Consider the following 26,670-nt stretch of genomic DNA (forward strand, 5'->3'; position numbering starts at 1 on the left):
TTCTTATAGAATGTGGCCTGTAGAATCCATAATTTCAAACAGTTCCAAGATTGGGCTACTAGTTCAAAAGTTACAGCCCTTTGAATTTTCTTTCGAAATTGGTTTCTAGTCTATAACTTTTGATTGAGAAGTCTGATCGAAAAAGTACGAATTGTTTTGGATTCTACGCACCAAAATTAATAAGAAAAAGTGTTTTCCGGAGAAGTTTGGGTGTAGTCGATTTTTGAAAAAAAAGGAAGGTTAAACACTGCCTTTTTTTGGGGCCCAAAAAAAAATTGCCTCAGATCGACCCGGAAAAAACATTTTCTTATAGAATGTGGCCTGTAGAATCCATAATTTCAAACAGTTCCAAGATTGGGCTACTAGTTCAAAAGTTATTACAGCCCTTTGAATTTTTTTCTATAACTTTTGATTGAAAAGTCTGATCGAAAAAGCGCATATTGATTTGGATTCTACGCACTCAAATTAATAAGAAAAAGTGTTTTCCCGAGAAATTTTGGTGCAGTAGATTTTTGGTAAAAAAGGAAGGTAAAACACTGCCTTTTTTTGAGCCCCGAAGAAAAAATTGTCTCAGATCGACCCGGGAAAAAAATTTCTTATAGAACATGGCCTGTAGAATACATTAGGCCGATTAAATCAACAAGATTTTCCTAAAGCCCGTTTAGACGATCAGGGATATTGAATTACGAAATCATAAAGCTAAGAATAAACAAGCATTTTATTTAATTATTGATCACAACAGCAAATGAGACATATTGGAATAAGAAGTGAAAGACTGAGCACTAGTAGGTATATGTAAGAAGTATTTATTAACAATATATATTATGTTCAAGTAGGTATTAAGTACTTATACGTTACGCTTACGAATATTACGTTGTGTGCTTTAGGCTAAGAACAATTGCTTTTTAGTTGTGCTGTTTTAAGTGACCCCTTGTTCCCTCCAGTATTGCTAGACATTAATTGCTATACCGAAGTCACAGAGCGGTCTGTGCTATCACAGTGGTACCAACAATAACGATACCCGTATAGTTATAAATACATAGTAGGTACGACTTCGAAACGGCGAAAGAGTAAAACGATCATTTTTACGATAGACATTAAAAGTGCATTAATACAGAAACGTGTGTATAACAATTAATTACTGAACTTTGTAAAAAAAATCAGTCTCATGATCAGGCCCTTATAATTAATTTTTGTCCTCTCCATCAGGTGGACACTTTGACGATGCCGCTTGTAACAATTAATTGCCATAAAATGGCCCTGTTCTCAATATTGACAAAGTTATGAATACATATAGGCCTTCTTTAATAATACTTATAAAAATTATTCATCTTTTGCATCGAGTTTGACATATAACATTAAAATAAATTTGAGCATCGTAATTATTTACAATTAAGCTTAAATGTTAAGGCTCAATTTTTATTACAAATATATTTATTAATTGAGAAAGCATAAAAATACGCCCCATATGAAGATGTCAGTTTAATAAATACTCTGCGCTCCTCATATGGGTAAACTATGCATGTTTCCTTTTAAAAAATTACGTTAATGATTGTTCGTTGTTTAGAATATATTACTATTTATTAATTATTTACTTTTAATTTATTAATCTGAGTATCCGTTGCCAGATGTAGTAACTACATGTTTCCAACTGCTCTCCTCGTCGGGAAGCAGCAATTCCCCTTTCTTGTAATTGCCTCGCTTATTTCTAACGGTTGCGTTGCTAAAATTCGACTGTAATATTCCTATGCTATTACTTTTTCTAATTTCTGGTCGTTTTTCATTGCTGGGTTGCAGAAGAGGTGACGTCGCCCTCGGAGAATCCTCGTCACTGTCCAAACTTTCGCAGGGGCTCACTACCACTCGCTCCCTTTTCTTCAGACTAATCTCCAGCCTGCGGAGGAATCTAAAATTATTTGATTAAACTTAAGGAAGCTCTTCCATAATATAAATTGTATTCCCATCTCTTCCTTCATTGCATATTCAGATGTAAAGTAGCTGCTCAATTCGCAACCAAAGACAAACGCCAAACTTGGGAACAAAAGTACAATTTAAACGAATTGAGTTTTAAGCTTAGATGTGAACAGAAAGGCCTTGATGATTAGGTAACATCGTACTGTAACCCAAATTTAATTACGTGTCTTATTTATTTACAATTAGTTAACAATAAATTAAGACAGTCTTGGATTTTTAACAGTTGTAACATTATTTATCACTTACTATTACATCGGCGTCGAAATTGGAACTGCCTGAAACGTAATTCGATTTGCTTATATAGCAAAAGTGCCCTCTTTCTCGAGAAATCTTCAACGCTTCCGAACGCCCCTGACTATTCACACTATACACAACTTAAAATGGATCAAATATGAACGTTCAATGTAAGGACTGTGTTGTGTGGGTCAACGAAGAGATGGGAATACAATGTACAGCTTAGTTACCTTATTTGGTTACTGATCACTCTAAGCCGACTGATTTTGTGCGGTTTAGGAAGATCTTCCAATGACTTCGGGTGGGTCGCGGCGTCCACGTCCTACAAAAACACGCGCGGTTACGTACAATATTTGAAAGCCCTAACAAAGTGACTAAACGGGAGGTGCTTCTAAAAGGTGAAAGTTACAACAACGTGTGTAATGACCGCTAGCAAATGATAATTTACTTTACAACTAAATTCCTCCCGTCGTCGCCTGCAAAAACTGTAACCAAACTAAGATTAAAAATAAGAATAAATCGGGAAGAATTAAGTGAGTTAGCTTACATCTCCTGTGTCCTCTCCAGAAGCCTCGGGAGATCTGTGGTCCTTATTGTTGAGCCAGTCGGTCGACGACGACCATCTGATGGTATCCGGGCTGGGGGTGGACGACGAATATCTAACATCTCTGGTGGAGGTAATGCTATCAGAGCTAGACGACGAACTGAATGGTTGTGTGCGTACACGCCTTTTTGGGCTTGGTTTACGAGGAGTGTTAATTTTATGTCCTGGAACATCCAAATGATAGTGAGCTAAATTAGGAACAACTACTTTAGAAGGGCTTAGGGTCTTCATTTGCCTCGACGATCTCTTCTCTCTTCTTCGCCCCGTCGATTTTCTGTGCTGATGTGACGTCGATGAGATGTTCATTTTATCCGTGCTCGGGAAGTCGTATAATCCATCTGAATCGGTGAAGGGAAGGACATCTTTATTTCTACCGTAAAATTGTGGGGAAAATCTATCTAAGCCTAGGGTTTTATCGCTTAAGGGACTTTCACTACGTGAGCTCATCGGGCTCAAATATTTATCGAATGTGCTAGGGTCGTTTTGCACTACAATGGAAGGTAACTGTAAGGTTGACTTACACGTGCTCGGCGGAGGCAGTAAATGGTCAATGTTGGCTTCTAAGCTTGCGCATTTTGCAACGCGCGGACTTAAATTAGTAATTGACGGTAAGTCTATTAAAGTTTTTGAGTTATCACATTCAGTCGTTATGAACACTTCGAGCTCCTTCGCGCTCTTTAGCTCGCCGTCTTCGATCTTTTCGTCTAAGTGATCCGTTCCGATACCTTCGTCGTTTGATTCGATCAGCGGGTCGTCGGAAAGCGTTTCCGAATCGGATCGTCCCCTTCCACCCTGATTATCGCGATTTTCCATTTTGCTATGCTCGCTCGTATTGCAGCTCGACTTTAGTAATGGCGAAGGTCTTCGGTTTAGCGAGGGGTGCAAGCTTGTAGAGCCGGGACCGGGCGGGCCCGGGTCTTCCATTTCGGATGGACACAGCGGATTGCTCGATCCGCAACGTGAGGGGCCGGGACTCGCCATCGAGCTGTAACCAGACGAGCTCAAATTCGATTCGGATGCGGTACGGTCGCCGCGAGAGCCCATGGTGAACGGACTCAGGTAGCACATTCCGCCGGTCGATGCGCCGAGGTGATCTGCGTTCTTCGGCGCTGGAGAGATCGACTCGACGTCGGACTCCGCCTCGCTCATATTGCACGTTATCGTTATCATCGGGGGGTTCGATGGTAAATCTAGAGATGTTGGCTTATCAAACTCCTTTAGCATCTTGCGTGTCTGCTTAGCGTTGAATGGAAAATTCGTTTCGGGTTGGTAATCGGATCTGTGAGGAGGAGGAGAGCCCAAAAGGTGTGGAGGCGTTTTTTGACGAGTTGGGGAGGGCGTTTGAATTGTTAATGTCGGTATAACTAGCGGGGCCGGTCGAGAACACGAAACTTCCGATAGGCATCCCAAAGAAGGTGGGCGAATCTGTAACACACCAATGGATATAATTTCGAAATACGGGTAGTACTAGTAGTCCAGTCAAATTAGACAAAATAAGGGCCAAACCCGGAAATTTGAAACAAAAGCTGAAAATTGGTGGACATATTCAGGATAGTGCCAGAATCAATTTCCGAAAAGTCCCAAAAGATCCCGGTTGGGGAACGGACGCCATCTTGAAAAAGCTACCCCTAAACTCGATTTCTCGAGTTTTGAGCAAAACTAATGAACCAATGGCCTGATTCTCGTTGCTAAGGTGTCAAAATGTTTGTTTTAATCTCGGTTTTAATGTGTATTTGGAGTAAAAACATAATTCGGCACATAAAGAAGCCCTTGGAAATTCGAACTTTTTAGAAAAATCACCCCCAACCTGGATTTTTCACGTTTTCGGCATTTGTTGTTTTGTTTGCGCAATCCTAGGATTGGTTGGACGAAGTCTTCCACCTTTCCTATCCTGCGGTAATCTTTTCAGTTCTACATAACTACCCTTGCCTACGTCCCTAACTATTTGGTCTATGTGTTTAAGTCTCTGTGGTCCTACCCCTATCTTGCCCTCTGCCCTACCTTCTATAGCTAGTAGTGCTATTCCTCCGTGTCTTAGCACGTTCGCTATCATTGTATCTCGTCTTCTCTGTACGGTTTTCAACATTTCCCTATTTCCTGTACTAGCTCCAAGACTGCTTCGTTTGTTACCCTGTCCATCCAGCTAATCCTCATTCTATCCTACTTTTGCCTGCCTATCGTCCAGGTTTCGCACCTGTATGACCTACACTCCATTTGTACGTTTTTAGCAATCTTTTCCTAATTCCTATATTTATCTCGGATCTTAGCAGGTCCCACTTTTATTCCAATGCTTTTTTAGCCTGCGCTATCCTGGATTTTATATCTTCCTTGCAACGATTATCTTGTGTAGCCTTACTACCTACATAGCAAAAGGAACGGCTATCTTAGAAAGTGTTCATTTATGTAATACGGAAACTGGTTTCCTCATCGGCAGCTAAAGGGGCGCTAGAAATTAAATCACTTTCTGTTTCCAATTCCTAAAAGAAATAAATAAATCTGGAAGCTACGGTTTCTTAGTAACGAAACACCCAAATTTATATCACGTTTCGATACCGTGCGTTCAGGTGTAACGGTTACTTTTGTAAGAGTAGATCGGTGTCTGATTTTTACTCATAGATTTTCGCCATTGTATTGTCGTTCGGTCTCAGAATGTTTCCAGTTTAAAACCTGTGTATGGATTGATTATTTTCACGCCGTTTTTTTATTATAATAATAATAATAATAATAATAAATGCCTTTATTGCCCAATAACCCCAATTGCGCAATTATGTGCGAATAGTTGAAAGGATTCCGATTATTTACATTAATTGTAAAATGCATTTAAATATTTTTTACGTGCAACTTAACCTGACTGCAAATAATAATGAAAAATATAATGAATAAAATAGTGTTCATTTAGTTAGTAGGTACTCTCAATCTTGTTCTGAACTCTGAAGGTTTTTTTACCAGAAATTTTGACATTCAGATAGAGAACGTCAAGAAGAACGATTAGATACATCAATACTAATTATCCGAAGCTTTATTTAACAACAATAGCCGGAAAAGAGAGAAACCCATGATGGGGGTGTTTTTTTTTTAAAAGGTCACAATTGCAAGGGCATCGTATTATACGAAATAATTATTTCACTCAAAACAAACATCAAAACAACCATTTTGACACCTTGACGACGAAATTTGGACCATCCGTTCATTTCTATGCTCAAAAATCGGAAAATCAAATTTAGGGGTAGTTTTTTCAAGATGGCGTCCGTTCCCCAACGGGGATTTTTGGGACTTTTGAGGATTTAGTTTTAGCACCATCCTCACCAAGTATGCCAATTTTCAGCTTGTTTGTTCAAATTTCTGGGTCAATGTCTACTTTTACTGGACTATAGCGGTAGAACGGAAATTCTTGAAAGATACTGCATTTTGTTATACCAAGGTGCCACTTGGTACAGTTGTTCCTTAGAGCCATTTAACGATTTGACCCGAAGAACACTTGATATTTTCCGTGTGGGTAGATTTTAGAAATGTAATCCGGATACCGGAAGTCCGTGAAAAGCCGCCATTTTTAGAAAATGACAGACTTTTGTTCGAATTATATTTTTAAGGCACACCGGGTCGTGTAAGGTGTCTAGACTTATGTTTTTGGGGTCAGGGAATTCATTTATGATAACAAAAATAACATACTGGTATCGGAACTGCATGAGAAACTTCCCTACTGCACTTTTTGAAGACGTCGCACGCGGTGAAACCCACGATATTCCAAAGTTTTAATCCTTTATGCAGTGGAGTGCCACAAGGTTCCATATTAGGTCCCTTGCTTTTCATTCTATACACCTCAAATTTCCACAAGTGCCTGGAGCATGTAAAGTTTCACCAATATGCAGACGATACCCAGCTATATTATCAGTTTCATGAGTGCAATGTAACACAAGCTGTAGACTATAAATTGGTGGGAGTATCGGAAACACATGGATTGTACATTCATGCTTCCAAATCGTCGGTAATGCTATTCGGGAGAGCTAAAGTTACAGAACGGCAAAAATATGCGATAAAAATTCGGGTAAAAGACTCTACGTTATGTGTTCAACATAAAATAAGGAACCTTGGAGTGATAATGGATTCTCACCTGCGTTTCAAAGAACAAGTATCAATAATGATCAAAAAAGCATTTATGAACTTAAAATTGATATTTAATCATCGCTATAGGTTAGGCCAACATCTAAAAATCATATTGTGTGAATCGCTTGTCCTCTCACAGTTTAATTATTGTGATACTCTCTATGGTCCTTGTTTGGATGCAGCTGACAAATATAGAATTAAAAAATCCAAAATTCGTGCCTTAGATTGATTTATGGTGTAAAGAAGTATAAAAATTAACCGAAATAAAATAGCTAAACATGGAAAATAGGAGACTTACGCATGCAGCAACTTTATACCATAAAATAGTCATCGAAAAAACACCAACTTATCTTTACGATAAAATCAGATTCAGTTCCAATCCTAGATTTCTTACCACCTTTACACAAAACCTCCATCTTCGAACGATCTTTCAGTTATAGCATTGCCAAGCTATATAACGCATTGCCACACTCCTGCAAAAAACTAAACTCTATAAAATTTAAACAGTATATCCAACGCTTCATACTTGATCGTCAAATGAAAAAATAATTAAAACAGCTGAATTTTTCCGCGGTTGAAATGACGGGGGTTGAAAGGGGTGGAAAGTGGTATTTTGCAAATTGTGGCAAAACTATTGATTTTAGACGAAAATGTTAAATGTAAAAGTTATATAGAGATTAAAAAAATGAGCAACTTTTGTATCTGCACTATTTTCACATAACCTCCAATTTTCCTGGAAAAACCCGAAAAACTGTTTTTTTCGTTTTTTTATTCTTATTTTTGCGAAAAAATGTCGTAGGGGTTTGAAATTTGGAGGTAACATAGCCTGTTTTATGATAAAACAGAAGATAATTGTTTGGGCCCATAAAGTTGAACCGTTTCCAAGATCTCACGATTTTTGTAAAAAATCACCTCTTCTTCAAGGGGATGAAAAATCTATTTTTTTTCATCGTACAGAGGTGCGCAGGGTAGCTTAATTTTCGTAACGACTTACATTTTGATAATCAAAAATAAAAAACATTTTTCCAATGGAAAAATTTCAAGAAAAGCGGCAAAAACGGGGGGAACAGTTTTAAGGTACACCGTTTTTGACAGTAGGTAAATAGGCTTTTTTGCAAATAAATTAACATGTTGGATCCGCGCTAATAAAAAGTTTTGGAAAGCAGTCTTCTCTCCCCTCTTTAATGTTGCTAAAATATTTTCTTTTGTTTCCCAGTGCCCAACTGCCTTAATTAAAACATCTTTATTATTACTTTTTTCTGCGCATTTTTACTGCAATAAAAGCAATTCAAAGTAAAATCGAATTCTTTTGCTTCCTGAACAATATGTTTTTGTTCACTTTCTCTCTTCCTGCCTGTTTTACAGCTGATGGGATTAAGCTGGGCCTGTTGATCGTTTATTTACAGGAATTATGAATAAAATCCTCATAAAGTTCATTCCTGCAGATTTGACATCTCAAATCATTTGCTTTTGGCCGGTAAAACCAACGTTCTTATTGCAGATTTTGCAAGTTTATCAACAGGCCCAACGCAATTGCATCAGCTATAAAACAAGCAGGAAGAAGAGTCGGTGAACAAAAATAAATTGTTCAAGAATCAGGAAGCAAGATACATAATTCGATTTTATTTCGAATTGCTTTTATTGCGGTAAAAATGCAGAAAAAAGAAATAATAAAGACGTTTTAACTAAAACAGTTGAGCATAAGATAACAAAAGTGAATATTTATGCAAACATTAAAAAGAAGGAAGAAGACAGATTTCGAAAAAATCTTTATTAACATACAACATGTTGATTTATCATGTCAAAAACCGTGTATATCTTAAAACTGTTTTTTCCGGTTTTTGGCGATTTTCTCGAATTTTTGCTATAGGAACAATATTTTTTTATTTTTGTTTATTAAAATATAAGTCTTCCCGAAAATTTTGCTACCTCGCGCACCTGTGTACGGTGAAAAAAATAGATTTTTCATCCTCTTGAAAAAGAGGTGTTTTTTTTCCAGAAATCGTGAGATCTTGGAAACGGTTCAACTTTATGGGCCCAAACAATTATCTTCTGTTTTATCATAAAACAGGCTAAGTTACCTCCAAATTTCAAACCCCTACATTTTTTCGCAAAAATAAGAATAAAAAACGAAGAAAAAACAGTTTTTCCGGTTTTTCTAGGAAAATTGGAGGTTATGTGAAAATAGTGCAGATACAAAAGTTGCTAATTTTTTTAATCTCTATAACTTTTATCTTTAACATTTTCGTCTAAAATCAATAGTTTTACCACAATTTGCAAAATACCACTTTCCACCCCTTTCAACCCCCGTCATTTCAACCGCGGAAAAATTCAGCTGTTTTAATTATTTTTTCCCAAATTCCTTTCATTCCACCTGCCTGAAAAACCCGGTTTCGCCCGGTAACTAATTTTTTTCATACAAAAATATTATACACGGTGTCCATTTTTCGAGTGCCACTATGGGGATCTCACTTATCTTAAGAGATAGCAAGTTGGTTAAATGGGGGCAAAGTTGCAAATTTTCGTGCTGAATAAGAATCTGAAAAGAAATTTGAAATATCTTGAATAGTTTTGAAGATATCGCAAAAAAAAACGAAAATTTTTGATTTTTGTTTTTAATTTTTTTGTGATAAACTAATCGTAGTAGACATTTCTAATTAACACATTATTCGGACACTTTTTAATGGGGATTTCAAATATGGCATTTTGTTTTTAATAACTTTCAAGATGACGGAGAAACACGTGGCAACTTTAGTTTTTCTTATGGGCGTCATATTGAATCTTGACATTTTGGGATTACGTCTTTTTTTCTCTTTACAACGATATATCACACATGGTGGTTCAGTAACACATTTTTCCTAAAAATACAATTTTTAGTTTTTTGAGAAGAGTGCTTTGGAAAAACAAAACGTTCTTTTGTTTGCCCCCATTTAACCAACTTTCTATCTCTTAAGATAAGTGAGATCCCCATAGTGGCACTCGAAAAATGGACACCGTGTATAGCCTGGACTAAAGCTAATTCGTATTGATTGGTGTCACTACAAACCCTCTAAGTTACCATGGGGAGCAACGATCGGCAAAAAACGTTTTTCGCATGTTAATTTCCTACGTTCGCTTTTAAAATATTCACCCGGTATGTGAAATTCCTTTTCAGTGGTGATAACACAATCTCAGAGGAGGTCAGCGATGTACTTGGTGATCCTTCATAGGCTTTTAAATGTTTTACCCCATGTTTTAATATATTTTATGTTTTGTTAATTTGTATTTTTATTAAATAAAATATAACAAATTATTAAAACTTTGGAATATCTTGGGTTTCACCGCGTGCGACGTCTAAAAAAAGTGCAGTAGGGAAGCCTCTCATGCAGTTCCGATGCCAGTAGGTTATTTTTGTTATCATAAATGAATTCCCTGACCCCAAAAACATAACTCTAGACACCTTACACGACCCGGTGTGCCTTAGAAATATAATTCGATCAAAAGTCTGTCATTTTCTAAAAATGGCGGCTTTTCACGGACTTCCGGTATCCGGACTACATTTCTGGCGCTACCATTGGATTCCTCGGGTTAAAATCATACGGAATCGACACCCAGACCTCGTCTCTAGGCCATAGATAGTTTTTAAAAAAATGTTACAATAAATCACCCCCACCCCCTCTAAAATCTACCCACACGGAAAATGTCAAGTGTTCTTCGGGCCAAATGGCTCTAAGGAACACCTGTACCAAGTGGCACCTTGGTATAAGAAAATGCAGTATCTTTTGGTATACCGCTAGTACTAGGGGCAGAACACCGACCTTGACTTTGAATTGAGGCTGAGTGGATTGTTGCAAAACGGCCGCCTCCTCCATAATCAGCCCGTCTTCGGCGTGTGGGTCGATTGCTATATCTTGAACGCAGTGCATCACTTCGTCATCGTCACTAATTGATATATTTGGTATTTCGATGGAGATTCGATCGTCGCTTGTGTCCACGCTAATGTCGTTGATTGATGAGGAGGCAGTACTTCGATGCATGATTGGCGTAAAAGCGGGCGACGGCATCGGTGACGGTAGAGGCGTCGGTAATTCTCGGATGGGCGAAAGGCACTTGTTGATTGTGCTTGGTATTTCTAATAGAATTGTGGGTGGGTGCAGTAGGTTACTGCCACTGCTCGTTGACTTATGCGCACTTAACATGTCAAGCACAGGCACTTCGATTGTACCCGGTGACTGTCTACTCAACACCGGACTCTCAAGTGCGCCACTACTCGCAAACGAAATAGGGGTGTGAATTGAAGAAGTCGACGACTCATCATCGCCGACGATATCATCTTGAGGACTCGACGCCGTCGGTGTCGTAGACGGCGACACCTTCAACGAATTGGACAGGTTAATTCCAGCCGAGCTCGACGAAAAGTTCCTAAACATCGCCAGAATCGAATCGGCACTCGCCGGCTTCTGACGCCCATTTGGCAACTTGCAATGCTTCCTATTGTTAATCAAATCGGAAACGCTACAACTGAAAGCCGAAGGAAGCGCGAGATCTGAACCTGAAAACGTATCGCTCCCTTGATTACTAGACGTACTGTTCGGAGAACGCGCATCGGCCGCCGGGGAAGGCGGCGTGCTAGACGGACGAGCGAAAGCACACCCCAATCTGTTAGCGTGCATAATTCCCAATTCCATTTCAGAACCTGAACTCATCTCCGCTGACACTTTATTCAAGAGTCGGGCGAAAGTTACCTTTTTCTCTAGTTTGGGATCGTTTAGTACAATTGAAGGGGAGTCGACTAGTAATTTCGTTTCTTTCATTGGTCCCAAGACGTCTAGTTTACTTTCGCAGCCATCTTTACCTTTACGTTCCGTCAACTGAATCAGTTCACCTAAGCTCACTTTTTTTGAAACTTGCTTGTTACCGGAAGGCGTAACCAGTTGTTGAAGAATTTGTTTCTTTTCCGCAGCGTTCTTCTTTGTGGGCGTTGAGTTGTTGCGTCTTTTTCTAGGCGACGGCGTCCCTAGTAAAAAATACTAATTAAAATTAAACTAGCGACACGTAAGAAAGCATCTAAAACTAAAGCAAGTTAAGTGCACACAAATAGCGCTAAAGAGGATGTGCAACCTACCAGCCACACGCAACAGAGTGAGAAGGGATACAAAGAAACAGTTAGAGAGACAGAAATGTGAGTTATGGAAGAGTGTCGGTACCAACAGCTAAGGCACTCGGCCTTACGTCTCGGGGGTTTTAGCAAATCGTCCAAACTAAAGGTTCGGGCGGTGGCAGGTGAGTAGCCGCTGGCGCGTGGGCTGGTGAGGCTGAGGATTGATGGCTTGCGGATACCCAGGCGGCCAAAAATTGAGCGGGGTACTCCCGGACCTGGACTTGGGGTTACTGTCACCGCCGACGCGCCCGATGCGGCTAATTGCTCGCGAAGCGACGTTCTCAGCGAGGGCACTGCAACAGATAACTTTAGAAATTCGGCGAGTCGATGCGCCAGTTTTACCATTGCGATCTGAGTCTTCGGCTAGTAATTTTTCGATTTTCTCGGGGAAGTGCCTTTTTGCGCACCAAACCAGTCCGATCACTCCCATTACTACAGTTACGGTGATGAGTCCTAGCCAGAACGGCTCCTCTAGCATGCGCTCACTGAGAGGTTTATAGGGAATGCGCATCATCCGACGCTCGCATCGCGGACCCTCCCACCAAGCGTGACACCGGCAGTGGAAGCTGTTGCCTTTCTCAACGCAAACACCTCGACTTTCGCACGGATTTCCCTCACAAGGACGCTGTTTTTGGTCACAGTTGGTACCAAGATAACCCGGCTTACAGTGACACTTGTAACTTGTCGGCGTCAATTCGCATTTTCCAAAGATGCAAGGTTCCAGCTCGCATTGTGTCAAAGCGCAGAATAAACCTGGAATTCACTTGCTGTAGGACCCGAAACCAAAGACTGTGCTACACTAGATAAACAAGGGTTACTCTCTCACTATTTATTCTCCAAAATAAATCGTATCTGAAGAGTTCCTAATTATAGTATCAATCACAAGACGACTCTCGGAATTCTTCAAAATCCTTCTAAACTCACGAGTTTATTTAGGAAGTTATTACTTTAACGGTAACTGGGAGCAGAATGGGTCCGTGAAGTTGGAGTGTCGACTTGAAATGAATTAAGTTCCAAGTATCTCATCATTTTGTGCTCATTTTGTGGTAATTTGTGCTGCTACTCAGGTCAGCTTAATGAGCGATTCAACTTTTTCTGATGACACTCCAACTTAATTCACGCTTGAGTGTTAACATCGATATTTTCAAAATTTTCTTTTGCTATAATTTTGTGCTAATTTAAAATCTTGTGCTCATCCCGTCAATGGGCAATTCAAATTTTTCGCATGACACTCCAACTTCGCACGATAGTCTCAAGATCAAAATTTTTATAAAGGTCGATTTATACATAACCATGCCGTGTCCATTCCGTGGCAGTGTCCGGTCCGGGCGTTTCTGGATGAGTTTATAAAAAACCGGACTGTACAGTGCCTCTTCCGGAAATTCTTTAATCACGTTGTACGCACAACGCACTATTAGGCAGTGCACGGAGCAAAAATATCGTTGAAAACTACTTTCCGTCCGTGAAGCGTTGCTGTATAAACATCACCATTTGAAACTTAACATTAATTTTTTAACGGGCATGGCACGGTTATGTACAGGGTGGCCAAATAAGAATGCGAGGTACTGTATCTGAGAACCTGTCCATCGTAGAGGCTTGCGGTAAAAACATTTATTACTAAAACGGCCACGAGAAAAACCTGGAAAATATTTTTAAGTTTCTGCAATGGCCGCTAGGGGGCGTAACTGCAATCTGGAATCTAAAAAAGTGACTTTTCTGTGAATTCCGCCATATTAACCTAACAAAAAATGTCCGGTCTTTGAAGTTGACGATAATCTGAACAATTTTTGTTTGACAATTTTTCCTGTATCTCTAAAAATGAAGTGGTGGGGGGTATTCAAAGGTTTCCGTAAAGAACACCCTGTATCTTCGAAACGACTGAGCCGATTTTAACAAACTCGGGTTAATTGAAAAGAGTTATTCTTCAGCTACAAATATTATAATATTTGAAGTTTTGTTAGTTTCACATATCGCCGCTTGAGGGCTTTTTTCGACATTCCGACAGAAATGGTTAATTTTCTCAAAAAAATTAAATGCGTTGGTTTGATTTTTTTTTCATGAAAAAGTAGCTAAATGATGCCTAAACAAGCTCGCGAAAAGCGCATCTCGATAACTTGTTCCTAACGTAAAATTTAGGCCAAAGAAAATTTTATACCCTCAAAATTTTATTTTTTTAAGCTAATTTTTCCGGAATTACTTTTCTTATATAATTTGTTGCCCTAAGGTGGATCGATTTAAAAAGGAAGCTTTTAATGCCGCCGTAAATGCTCGAAATGCCGGCCATCACGATATAAAAATATATATATCTCAAGATATCGAGATGCTGTTTTCGCGAACTTGTTTAGGCGTCATTTAGCTACTTTTTCATGAAAAAAAAAATCAAACCAACGCATTTAATTTTTTTGAGAAAATTAACCATTTCTGTCGGAATGTCGAAAAAAGCCCTCAAGCGGTGATATGTGAAACTAACAAAACTTCAAATAGTATAATAGTTGTAGCTGAAGAATAGCTCTTTTGAACTAACCCAAGTTTGTTTAAATCGGATCAGCCGTTTCGAAGATACAGAGTGTTCTTTACGGAAACCTTTAAATACCCCCCACCACTTCATTTTTAGAGATACAGGAAAAATTGTCAAACAAAAATTGTTCAGATTATCGTCAACTTCAAAGACCGGAAATTTTTTTGTTAGGTTAATATAGCGGAATTCATAGAAACATCACTTTTTTAGATTCCAGATTGCAGTTACGCCCCCTAGCGGCCATTTCAGAAACTTAAAAATATTTTCCAGGTTTTGCTCGTGGCCCTTTTAGTAATAAATTTTTTTACCGCAAGCCTCTACGATGGATAGATTCTCAGATACAGTACCTCGCATTCTTAGTTGGCCACCCTGTACAAATCGATTTTATAGCTCTGTTAAGTTAAAGTTTCCCTCCTCGTACACATTTGGCATCTGCTAGAAGAAAAATCCTAATATTGACTTAAAATTTCTCAATTTGAGAGACTTGGTGGTCTCGATCAACTTCAGAAAATTCAAAAGAACTCCTCTTTATATTTCTCATTCAACGCTCTAATTTAATTTAGTATTCTCAGTCTCACGCCATCTAGCTATTCTCGTTTAGTTTCGATTTTAGTCAGTTATTTCTATAGTAGATTTGTTAATACCTTAGTTCTTTAATTCGCCGCTAGAGGTCGTGATCTTTTCTTTTCTGCATGCGCATTCCTTGTACTTCTTCCCTTAGGACCTTAGAATCGGTGCATTATTTCGTAATTATCAACCGATTTCGACCAAACTCTAACCATCTCATAAATATCTCGGACGTGTTCATTTCCGCCATACTGGAACAAAATGGCGGAAATAAATCTACCTACACCTGATCGGCCGAGCCGAAAATTCGAACATTTACACCTGGAGACGTACCTAATTGGTTGGAGAATATTAGCTTTGTGAATCGCTCGATATTTCTAATCCTACGTACTTTACTTTTGTCGTTACCGAAGATTTCACCTTACCGATCGATCTACATTACGACGATTACTTTTGTTACTCCGAAGATTAATTCTTGTTAATTTGGTTACATTGTATCCTTCAGATTAGCTTTGTTATACGAAGATATTAGTTACCGTTGGCTTGTAAATTAGTTTGAAACAGCTATCTACGATTTTTAGTTACGTTATTTGTGTCACTCCGAAGAATTTGTTCGTACTATCTTATTTACTTTTTGAATGAATTGGATTACATTGCTGTTGTATAGAAATATAGTAGTTTTTCTTGAGTTAACGTCACGTTCATGCTTTTATACACCGATTTGTACGGACGATCCGTGGTCCAGTCAAAATTTTCCTTTTGCTAGTGTAAAGTCACTATTATTGATTTTTATTGAGTATTGCTTATGGTTTTAGTATACGATTTACCCGATTAGTGGCAGATGTAAAACATTGCTACCGCAATATTTTATATGCCGCGCTATTCACTATCCCTCTTGTTCGTTTGTTTGTGTTGTTATCTGTTACAGATAAGGCAGAAAAGCGCCTTTCTGATCTCGAAATGGATGCTACAAACTGTGGTTCAAAAGGCAATACGTTTATTTTTCAACGACTCTTTAACGTAACGTTTGATTTGTTACGTTTGCTCAAAGTCAACGTAACAAGTAACAGGGTCCGTTAACTTGGCCCCCCCACTGAGAGATTTGATAGTCGTATTATTTTGAAATGAATGCGCTCGTTATGCGCCACCGATAATAACTCTTGCGCCATTATCGTTTTCTAGAAATCCGAAAAAACATTTGGGGGGGGGGGCCAAGTGAACGTAGCCCCCCCCCCAGTACGTATTTTGTCCCTTGTAACTAGGTCACCTGATCACTTTTTAAAAATTTTTTATGGCTTAACCGTAATGGCGCTAGCTTTAATTCAAGTGGCGCAATTGAGCTCATAACCAGATGTATCAAGTAGCACAAATACCGGTAGCAAAGTGCGTTATGGGGGATTCCGTTCACTTGCCCCCCCCCCCCCAAATATATTTAAGGATATCCAAAAAACAATAATGGCGCAAAGATATCTTTTTACGGCGCATTTCAGCGCATACCTGAGAGTACAATTTCGTATGAAAAGATGTTAAAAAAAAGTAACTTTTAAAAACGTTAAGTTGGCCCCCCCACTTTTTGAAAATTTGTCACGGCTTAACCGTAATGGCGCTAGCTTTAATTCAAGTGGCGCAATTGAGCGCATAACCAAATGTATCAGGTGACCTAGTTACAAGGGACAAAATACGTACTGGGGGGGGGGCTACGTTCACTTGGCCCCCCTCCCCAAATGTTTTTTCGGATTTCTAAAAAACGATAATGGCGCAAGAGTTATTATCGGTGGCGCATATGAGCGCATAACGAGCGCATTCATTTCAAAATAATACGACTATGAAATCTCTCAGGGGGGGGGGGCAAGTTAACGGACCCCAAGTAACATAACACCAAGCTCGCATTCAGAAAGACCACTTTTAAACAACTTCCAGAACACTACAGTGTGAAGTTGGAATGCCATCAGAGAAAGTTGAATTACTCATTAATCTGATGAGCACAACATTTTAAATTAGCAGCACAAAATAGCACAAAATTATGACAGCTTAATTCATTTCACGGACCCGAGAAGAAAACTATCATGAAAGAGATAATCTCTTACGTTCAACCAAAGCTCCCTATAATAATTAGGTTGCCTATCTAGTGCAGTATGATCTTTGCAGACCTACACAATACCTGTATAGTATCCCAAGCACTGGCAGAACTGCTGATCGCCTTTCTCCATGCACCTGCCTCCGTTTAGACATGGATTCCGACTACAAAACTCCATCATATCCTCCTTGAAACTAAGCAGTTTAATCTTGAAGTCTTCGTCGAATCTCACCCTGAGCGATGCGTTCAATGCGACACCAACACTCGCACTTTTTTGCCTTACCGATAACGTGTTGAGATACGACGATATTGCGATCGGAGCGTGTGGGACCAGTCCGTTTTCGTTCTCTTTATCGCACAGGAACCAATGCGTTCCGTTATCGGCGTAATTGTCGTAAATTTCTATTACTCCCATGTTCGACGAGCACTCCCCATCGCTTAATCTCACATGGTGAATTTCCAAAGATATTATGTACCCTAAAGGGGCGACAAAGTGCTGGATGAAATTGACATGTGGCAATGGAGCGTGCGGGTAGTTCAGATGCATTAATACTCCCACGCTGTCGTTCTTCAGCTCGTGTACTTTTTCCGTTTCCGAATCGCTTACAATCTTGTAAATCGCCTTAAAGCCGTTTCCGTGGGGATTACCGTCGGTTTTAAGCGCAATCTGAAGCTTTTCGGTGGTCGACATAAACGAACCTTCGCTAACTAGCTCATTGTTTTGGAACGGCTGAAATCCGGGCACCTGGCTACCCAATTTTACCTCCAACAAATTACCTCCCCCGTCATTCTTATCTTGATTGGAAGATGTGCCGATGCTATACTCTTTAAATTCTAACCAAACTCGCCTTCCGCTAGGTGCTAGGATTGTGATTGAGCAATCCAAGTGTGGCAGTAGAAACAGCGGATAGTTGGGACTGACAAGCACGCCTTCTTTGGCGGTGAGAGTCTGAGCCGGGCACGAAGACACATCGACGGCGTACCAATGGAGAAGAAATCCGCTTCCAGATATGGAGTAATCGGAGTGAAAGTGGACTATGGCCTCGTGATCGTCGGATACAAAGTCAAATCTGTGCATATCGGCGTCGTGGTTTCCGCACCATTTCACGCTGCTCTCCTCATTCTTACTCTTCACCTCAACGTAATCGTACAAACATTCGAGCTGCGACTCCATGTTTAATTTCTGGAAACGTATCACGATGCGTGTCCTCTCCGGGCCGACAATTCTAATGAAAAAATCCAAGTTGTTGTAGTAATACTCCGGATAGTTCGGCGTAGTCAACTGCCCCTCGGTTCCGTTCACAGTTCTGTTAAAATTAATTCCGAAACCGAGCATCTGATTGGGCCGCTTGCACACGTATCCGCCGACCGCGTCGCACTTAATTGTATTCCAATACAACCCACTCGGAAGCGAGCTGGTCGGCGTCGGCATCCACCGCACGCCCAAGCACATCGGATTGATCAAGGCGTTCGTCTCTTCCGGCGCGTAGTTCGGAAGCCAGCCGGAGTAACTCATAGCGTTTCCGTCGACCCAGTGAAATTTACCGTTACTTCCAGATCGCGCGCCGAACCAATAGATCGCGCTCGTCCGATATTCGGGATTCTTTCGTATGTTCGCGCTGATAAAGTTCTCCTCTTCGGGTGTCAAAACTGACGTGAGTTGGCCCTTGATTCCCATGCAGATTTGCTGGGCGGTCGACCATGTCACCTCAGGGTAACTGACGAAGAGGTAGCATGAGTTGTTGAACATTTGAAGGCGATCGTCGGAACACTGCATTACTGCAACGAACATTCACTTTAGTAATTTTGTGATATTGTACAGTCACGGACATAATTAATGACTCATGTGACATTAATTATGTCAGCGGCTACACACAATCAGAAGAAAGCACGAGCTGAAAGGTACTATGAGAACTTCTTAAAGGTGCAACAAATTACATCTACATTTAAGGGCGTTCAGACACTTTTCATGTACAGAATCTCTCCCATAATGGCACAAAATGTTAAATTATCAACGGTGGAGTTAGCAAAATGCACTAACGGCAACAATTTACATACTTTAGTACAAAACACATGCAACTATGCATACACAAATTACAGCGAATAAATCGATACGCATTGAAGCCAAGCCCCACGTACTCATCAAAGCGTATTTAACAAATGAATACTAAACGTCCGCTTACGGCTATAGAAACGGATGAAAACATTTTCCATTTTCAATAATGAAAAAGTATACGAGGCTTCCGTTTTATTTAATTATCTTACACTTGAAGTAATTAATTTCATCACGCCGCCACAATTACATTACGTCTTCGCGAGCACGGGAATTCTTAAGCTAATTATGTAATAGTAGTCCTGGCAGTGATGGATGCATTGTTCAAACTCGTTAATTCGCAGCGAAACACTGAGCGTCGGGGAAAAGTGGTTTTGTCTGCTCGATTATCCAAAGGATCTAATTTTTGGGGATGGTACGTACACGTGTGTGTCACTTTTTGACAGTTCCACGCATATGAAAATAATTCTAGCGCTTTAATTTCTGCAGAATTTGTGGCAAATACAATTAGCCCAGTTTGCAAAACATTGCAGAGATACATCATTTAAGTATTTTAAAAATGTTTCTGAAGTAGCTGTATACGTTATCTGAAGGAATCAACCAAAGTACCTACTTTGGATATTTTGTTCAATTTTTCGAGTGAAATTGGGAATTGAGGGTCCTGCAAACAGTGCGTCGGTCTTTGTAAAAAATATCAAAAAACATTTTCAACTCGGGTTGAAAAACTCCACTTACTTCTCTAGTTTTACAAAGAACTATTTAATGGGCCATAAACAGATGCATAATACCATTGAATAAAATAGTGTTTTTATTCAATGATAATACATAGTCATATTCGTTTAACAAAATCCTTATACCGAACTTTATTAGATATATAAAAGCGCGAGTAGAGCAAATAAATTTAAACCTTAGAAAAGGAGGTACGAAGAGACACTACACGGTACAGTTTCTCCAAAGCAACACTTGCATTAATAATGTAGAAAAAATCTTCCATTACTCCATTAAGTTAAAACCAGCCTGCCTTTTTTTGAGCCCCGAAGAAAAAATTGTCTCAGATCGATCATTTCAAACAGTTCCAAGATTGGATTACTAGTTCAAAAGTTACAGTCCTTTGAATTTTTTTCTAGTCTATAACCTTTGATTGAGAAGTCTGATCGAAAAAGTACGAATTGTTTTGGATTCTACGCACCCAAATTAATAAGAAAAAGTGTTTTCTCGAGAAATTTTGGTGCAGTCGATTTTTGGCTAAAAAGGAAGGTTATACACTGCCTTTTTTGGAGGCAAGAAAAAAAATTGTCTCAGATCGACCCGGAAAAAAATTTTCTTATAGAATGTGGCCTGTAGAATCCATAATTATGCCTCCGAAACGAATCAATAGAATTTAAAAAGCAAAGCAGATTAGTAATCACGATTAAATTGGCTTTCAAATAATGTGCCATTTGCCATAGGATTCCATTTAAAATTTTAGGGGTTAAGCTTCCTACGTAGAGGGGTGAAGACTTGGGTTCGTTAAAAAAGTTGTCCCCCTCGAATACAAAATTGACGTGTTCGAGGATTTTTCGAAATTTCTAAATTTAATACCCTAAAAGCCCTCTGTATACTTCTCGTTGGGCCACTCTGTATATCCAACACTAAACAAGTCTTGATTCAGTATAACTAAAATAAGAGTAATAATTGTCGTATTAAAATCATTTTGCCAAGTGATAATCTAGAGCAAAACTTAGAAATTGCCATGGAGAAACTTGATAAACGATATAAATGCAATAAATGATGTAAATCTAATAAACGACACAAATGAAATACATTCTTTAGCAATGAATGATGATTTATTCAATTTTATAGATATCACGAGATTTAAAAAAATGTATAATAAAAAATATAACAAACATGAAGTTAACTTTAAAATCATACTTTATAATCCACCACAAAGAATTGAATTTAAAGATTTCTCTTATACATAAATGATTTACCCTGAGTTTTTAATAAAGTCCAATCCACAAGTGACTGTTTAAATATTCAAGAGGACATTAACTCAGTGATTAAGTGGTGTATTAAAAATAAACTGAAACTGAATATCGATAAGTGTAAAATCCTAACTTTTACTAGATCAAAAAATCCTTTACTTTTTGACTATAAGATGAATTGAAAGGTCTTACTAAGAGTCACCTCCGTTAAGGACCTGGGTGTGTTTTTCAATACCAGCCTTAACTTCAACTTACACATTGAATACCTAACAAATGAGTGTTACAAACTTCTTGGTTTCGTTATCAGAAATACACTCAATTTCACGAATATACAGACAATGCTAACCTTATATAATGCGTTTATTAGATCCAAGCTTGAGTATGCTGCATGTATCTGGTCTCCTCAAACTCTCAAATACTCAGACATGATCGAAAAAGTGCAGAAAAAGTTCATCCGAGTAATGATTTTTAAAATTATCCACATTTGATCCCTTACGGTACCCAGCTTAATTACTTAAATAGTACTTTGTAGTAATTGGGACTGCAGTCTCAATCAAAATAGGACACACACTACATTCTCCTGAGCGCGTATTAATGATTTTATGATTATTTGTATTTTTTCCTTTTTTGTATCATTATGTATACTTGTTAATAATAAAAAATCAAAATTGTTGATGTGGCCCACAGCTATGAGTGGAAACCTTAAAATAACCCTTGATGATAAATGAGTTTGACATATAATGATCAACCTAACTTCCACCCCAATGAGAGAAACGTGTTAATAATTTATTCATAGACAAGAAACCTTACATTAATGCTGTCTAATACAGCACATACTTATAAGTTTCCAACGGGCTATTATGACCTACAGGCCAGATGGTAATCGCCCCCCCCCCTCCCCGGGCCAGTCCGCCCCTGACTAAACCCCTTAGGAACTAAGATTCGGAAAAATGCCGAATATCCCTTACGATCCGACGCATCAACAGACAAAGTTAATAATAATAGCTAGTTAAATAGTAAATTAGTTAAATATAGAAACAATCAAAAGTGAATATTAATTCTTGAATTTAATTAGGCGTAAGTTTATAATTCACTAATGTTCATATATAGTATAGAGAGTAAGTAGCTTCTCTTTATACAAGGTGTAGACCCCTTGGATCATAATTCCTTTACCATAAAAGATCCCGAAAAAATTCCTAGAGCAAAATTGTACACATTTACCGTCGCCATATTTTTATTTATTTATTTATTTGTTTAACCAGACACCATACAGAATAAAAATTCCAATTACATGGCACTGGGGCCCTGAACAAACACATTAGGACTAATTAATATTAATTAATTAATTAGATCTAACTTGATTTATTATTGCATTTAGGGGATCGTGAAAAAAGTCGATATCATTCACTGAGGAGAACTTATTTAGAGTGATCAAGATCTTAATAAGTGGGAAAGTTGTGTTGCTTACTGCAAAAATAGTATTATTTTTCCTTAGCTTAACAAATTGTACTTTAAGCTTAGTTTTTTGAAGTAATTCGGAAGAGTTTAACAAATTGTGTAAAATTTGGAAGACAAATATTGTGGCGGAAATGCACCGTCGGGTTTCTAACCTCGTTATATTTAAGCCGAAAGTACAATTTAAGTAATTAAGCTGGGTACCGTAAGAGATCAAATGTGCATAATTGTGGGTTGACCTAAAAACATTACTCGGATGAACTTTTTCTGCACTTTTTCGATCATGTCTGAGTATTTGAGAGTTTGAGGAGACCAGATACATGCAGCATACTCAAGCTTGGATCTAATAAACGCGTTTTATAAGATTAGCATTGTGTGTATATTCGTGAAATTTCTGATAACGAAACCAAGAAGTTTGTAACACTCATTTGTTAGGTATTCAGTGTAAGTTGAAGTTAAGGTTGGTATTGAAAAACACGCCCAGGTCCTTAACGGAGGTGACTCTTAGTAAGACCTTTCCATTCATGTTATAGTCAAAAAGTAGGGGATTTTTCGATCTAATAAAAGTTAGGACTTTACACTTAAATTTGCTTTGGTTACCCCATTGTATAAGAAAGGTGATCATACCAAACCCGAAAACTATCCAGCCATTTCTATTTTACCAATATTCTCAAAAGTCTTCGAAATGGTTTTATATACACAAGTTTCGAAGCATTTTGAAGAGAATCATTTGTTTATTGGAAATCAGTTTGGATTTAGGAAAAATAGAAGCACTGCTGATGCGGCGATTCATTTCGTTAATTACTCTCTGAGGTGTTTCGAAGAAAGTGAGCACTCTATGGCCATTTTTATCGACTTAACTCGTGCTTTTGACAGTGTGGTGCACGAAATATTAATTACGAAATTGCAAGAGTTGTACAAAGTTGAGACATCTAGTGTAGCATTGATCAAATCATATTTGAGCGATAGAATGCAAGCTGTAAAGGTTGATGGTGATACATCCAAGTTTCTCAAGCTTCAAAGAGGCGTGCCGCAAGGTTCCATTCTGGGACCTCTATTATTTTTAATATTTATTAACGATTTTTCGTTCCACTTAACACTGTTACATGCCTTCAGTACGCGGATGATACAACTCTGCTAATATCGGACCAGAATTTAAATAGGGTTTATGAAGAGGCGGGTAGAGCAATTCAATTAACTGAAAATTGGTGTTTATCAAATGGACTAAGATTAAATTCTAGTAAAACGGTACAAATGCTAAAACCACCCTCAAACAAAATGATTTCCATAATCCTTGTTATGCTAATTTTTTAGGTGTTAACATTGATCCAAAATTAACGTTTAAGGAACATGTTAGTAAAGTAGCCAAAACAATTTCCGGTAACATATTTCTCTTAAGGCGTTTATCTGAAAACGTTTCCCCTAATATTTTACGTATGGTCTATTTATCAGTGATTCAGTTATATTACTGTAACATTGTTTGGGGTAAATGTACAAGTGCAACCCGAATATTTGCTCTCCAACGTCGTGCCATTAGAATTATAGGCAATCTGCAGTATAGAGAAGATTGCAAAAATGTGTTTATTAGATTCAGATTGTTGACATTTCCTTGCATATTTATACTACACTGTATTCTATATGCTAAGATTCGTGCCAATGAACTTTGTGTAAGGTCCTATATACATATCTAGTTATAATACACGAAATTGCAGTAATCTTGATCTAAAGTATTACCGATTAGAAAAAACTCACAGAAGTTTTGTAAATATTTCGTTTGAGCTTTTTAACCTGCTGCCTAGCCAGACCAGGGATTTACCGTACGATGCCCTGAAAACTAAATTAAAAAAATTCCTTACTGAAGGCGCATTTTATACTATTAATGAATTTAAAGACTGTGATTTATGTGTAATTTAACATTAATGTATAAATGTTGTGTTGTTTCCTTTGACTTCTGTAAATGTTTTATTGGCATGTTAACAGTAATAAATATTATTATTATTATTATTTATTATTATAGATATTTAGTTTCAGTTTATTTTTGATACACCACTTAATTACTGTTTTAAAAATATTTTTGAACACCAGGGGCTTGCTGTATTCCAGTGGCGTATCAAACTTCCGTTTTTTTAAAATAGAACACCTCATATTTCATTACCGATTTGTACCGAAAGTACTTGAAAAATACTTATTTTTTTTATCTATCATGTTATACCCGAGGTTACACCCCTAACTTTAACGATTTCGCTGTTATAACCTTTTTGCTCAAAATTTGACAGTTTTTCGAAAATCTTCTTGGCTTAATAAAGAACTTATAAGCTTTTTTTTAAGGGATCGATAGAGTTTCTGACAATGTTATTCACCACTCTGCTTAACAAGGTAAAATACCCTTCAATAATAACTTTTGCAAGTAAACTGCCCCTTAAACCTATTTGAGTCCGCACACAATCAGGGGTGAACTAGAAACAAATTTAATTTAATAGGGAGAATGTCAAGGTCAATTTAATTTGGTACACAATCTAAAATAAGCTTAAGGGCCCGCATGCACTAAAACTAATGGCTACGGTGACTTTGTGCTCATATCTCTATGACTTACCACGTTGGTAGGTGGTGAGTGCTACTATCTCAAAAAGTGCAACAAAATATAACACATTTAAACAAATGCAATTGATCAGTTTGCGGGCAATGCGAACCCCCGTATATTTGCGCTCGCACTACCCACACGTCGAAAGTAGGTAAACTTAAAACTTGCAACAAATAAAGAACTAACTTACCGTTTTCCATTGAGACGCGAGCCTTAAATCCTCCGAAATGATGCGAATAATCCGAACTAAATCTGACTTTTAGTTTCGATCCCCTACTAACGTATCGTAGTAATTTTAATTTTGAACTCCAATCGCCGCAAAGACGCCGACCTGATTCCGAACTATTCAAGGTTGACGAATTCGCGAGGTTCTCCAGAATTTCCAGATAGTCGTAGCTGCAACTGGAACAAAATTTGTAAAACGCTAGAGGGCCAATTTGAAAGTATATTCCTATGAAAACTTTATTTTCCGTAGTTGCAAGAGTGTAATGAACTAATAATGATCATATTGCTCTGATACATTTTCTTTTCTTTTCCTTAGAAGTTGTTGCAAGTAGGAAAGTAGCTGCTTAGAGTTTGTGTATAAATAATACAGCATTTCCACGTAGCCCGTGCAAAGTTTCAAAGTAATAATTGGTCTAAGCCCATTTGTGGCGGAATAAGATATAAAATGAAAAGTGCCTGGATCGCGTGTTAGGAAATTCGATACAGAAAGATTGTCGCTACCACAAAGCTTGTGTGCATGTGAATATATTGATCCTAAAATGCACATGGGGTAACTGAATGTAATTATTGAAGTGACGAACCATAATAATATTGTAACGTAAAATGGTTTTATTGTAGTTACTCTTTATCACTTACAATTTATAACATAACACAAGCGCATCGAAGCTGGAACTGACTCGCAACACGAATAACATTTTTTCTACAAGGGCGCCTTCGAAGTCTATGAGGATTTCTAGAATATTCGTAACTCGTGATTATACAAAGAAAATTTGTTTTTTTATGTCAACTCTCTAGAGGGTTTACACAACTTTTTGAAGTTTATTGGATCAAAAGCTCCCCCATTTCCACCGACCACTTCAAAAGGGCCAGGATCGTAATCGCGTTGAAAAATGATTTAATCGATAGAGCAAAAAGAAAGTTTGCGGCGAGGAGTCACTCATAGAAAAGAAAAACTTTTTAATTCCATCATTGAAAAAACCGATCAGTTTGGTACGCTTCATAAATTCCATAAATATATGAAGACGCTTTAGATATCGATTTCAGAAGTATTTTATTTTCTATTGAATAACGTAAGGCTTTGAGACTTGGATTAGTTCCATCTCACCCCCTTCAATTGATCAATGTTTGAATTACATTACGATGTTAGCTCGTTCATTATTTACCGCTGTAGCAT

At 38.1% G+C, this 26,670-nt stretch overlaps 1 protein-coding gene across 1 annotated transcript; it reads right to left on the reverse strand.

Annotated features, from left to right (window-relative positions):
- Window positions 1–704: 704 nt before the first annotated feature.
- LOC116174493 lies at window positions 705–26,670 on the reverse strand. The gene is made up of 10 exons (XM_031492429.1): window positions 26,660–26,670; window positions 25,462–25,673; window positions 25,284–25,307; window positions 17,303–18,997; window positions 12,399–12,809; window positions 12,107–12,349; window positions 10,714–11,912; window positions 2,756–4,237; window positions 2,439–2,530; window positions 705–1,894 (listed from the first exon to the last, which is right to left on the reverse strand). The coding sequence occupies exons 1-10, from the start codon at window positions 26,668–26,670 to the stop codon at window positions 1,606–1,608; spliced, it is 5,658 nt and encodes a 1,885-aa protein (XP_031348289.1). The 3' UTR covers window positions 705–1,605.

This window comes from Photinus pyralis, unplaced genomic scaffold (assembly GCF_008802855.1).
Source record: "Photinus pyralis isolate 1611_PpyrPB1 unplaced genomic scaffold, Ppyr1.3 Ppyr1.4_LG6, whole genome shotgun sequence".
NCBI lineage: Eukaryota > Metazoa > Arthropoda > Insecta > Coleoptera > Lampyridae > Photinus > Photinus pyralis.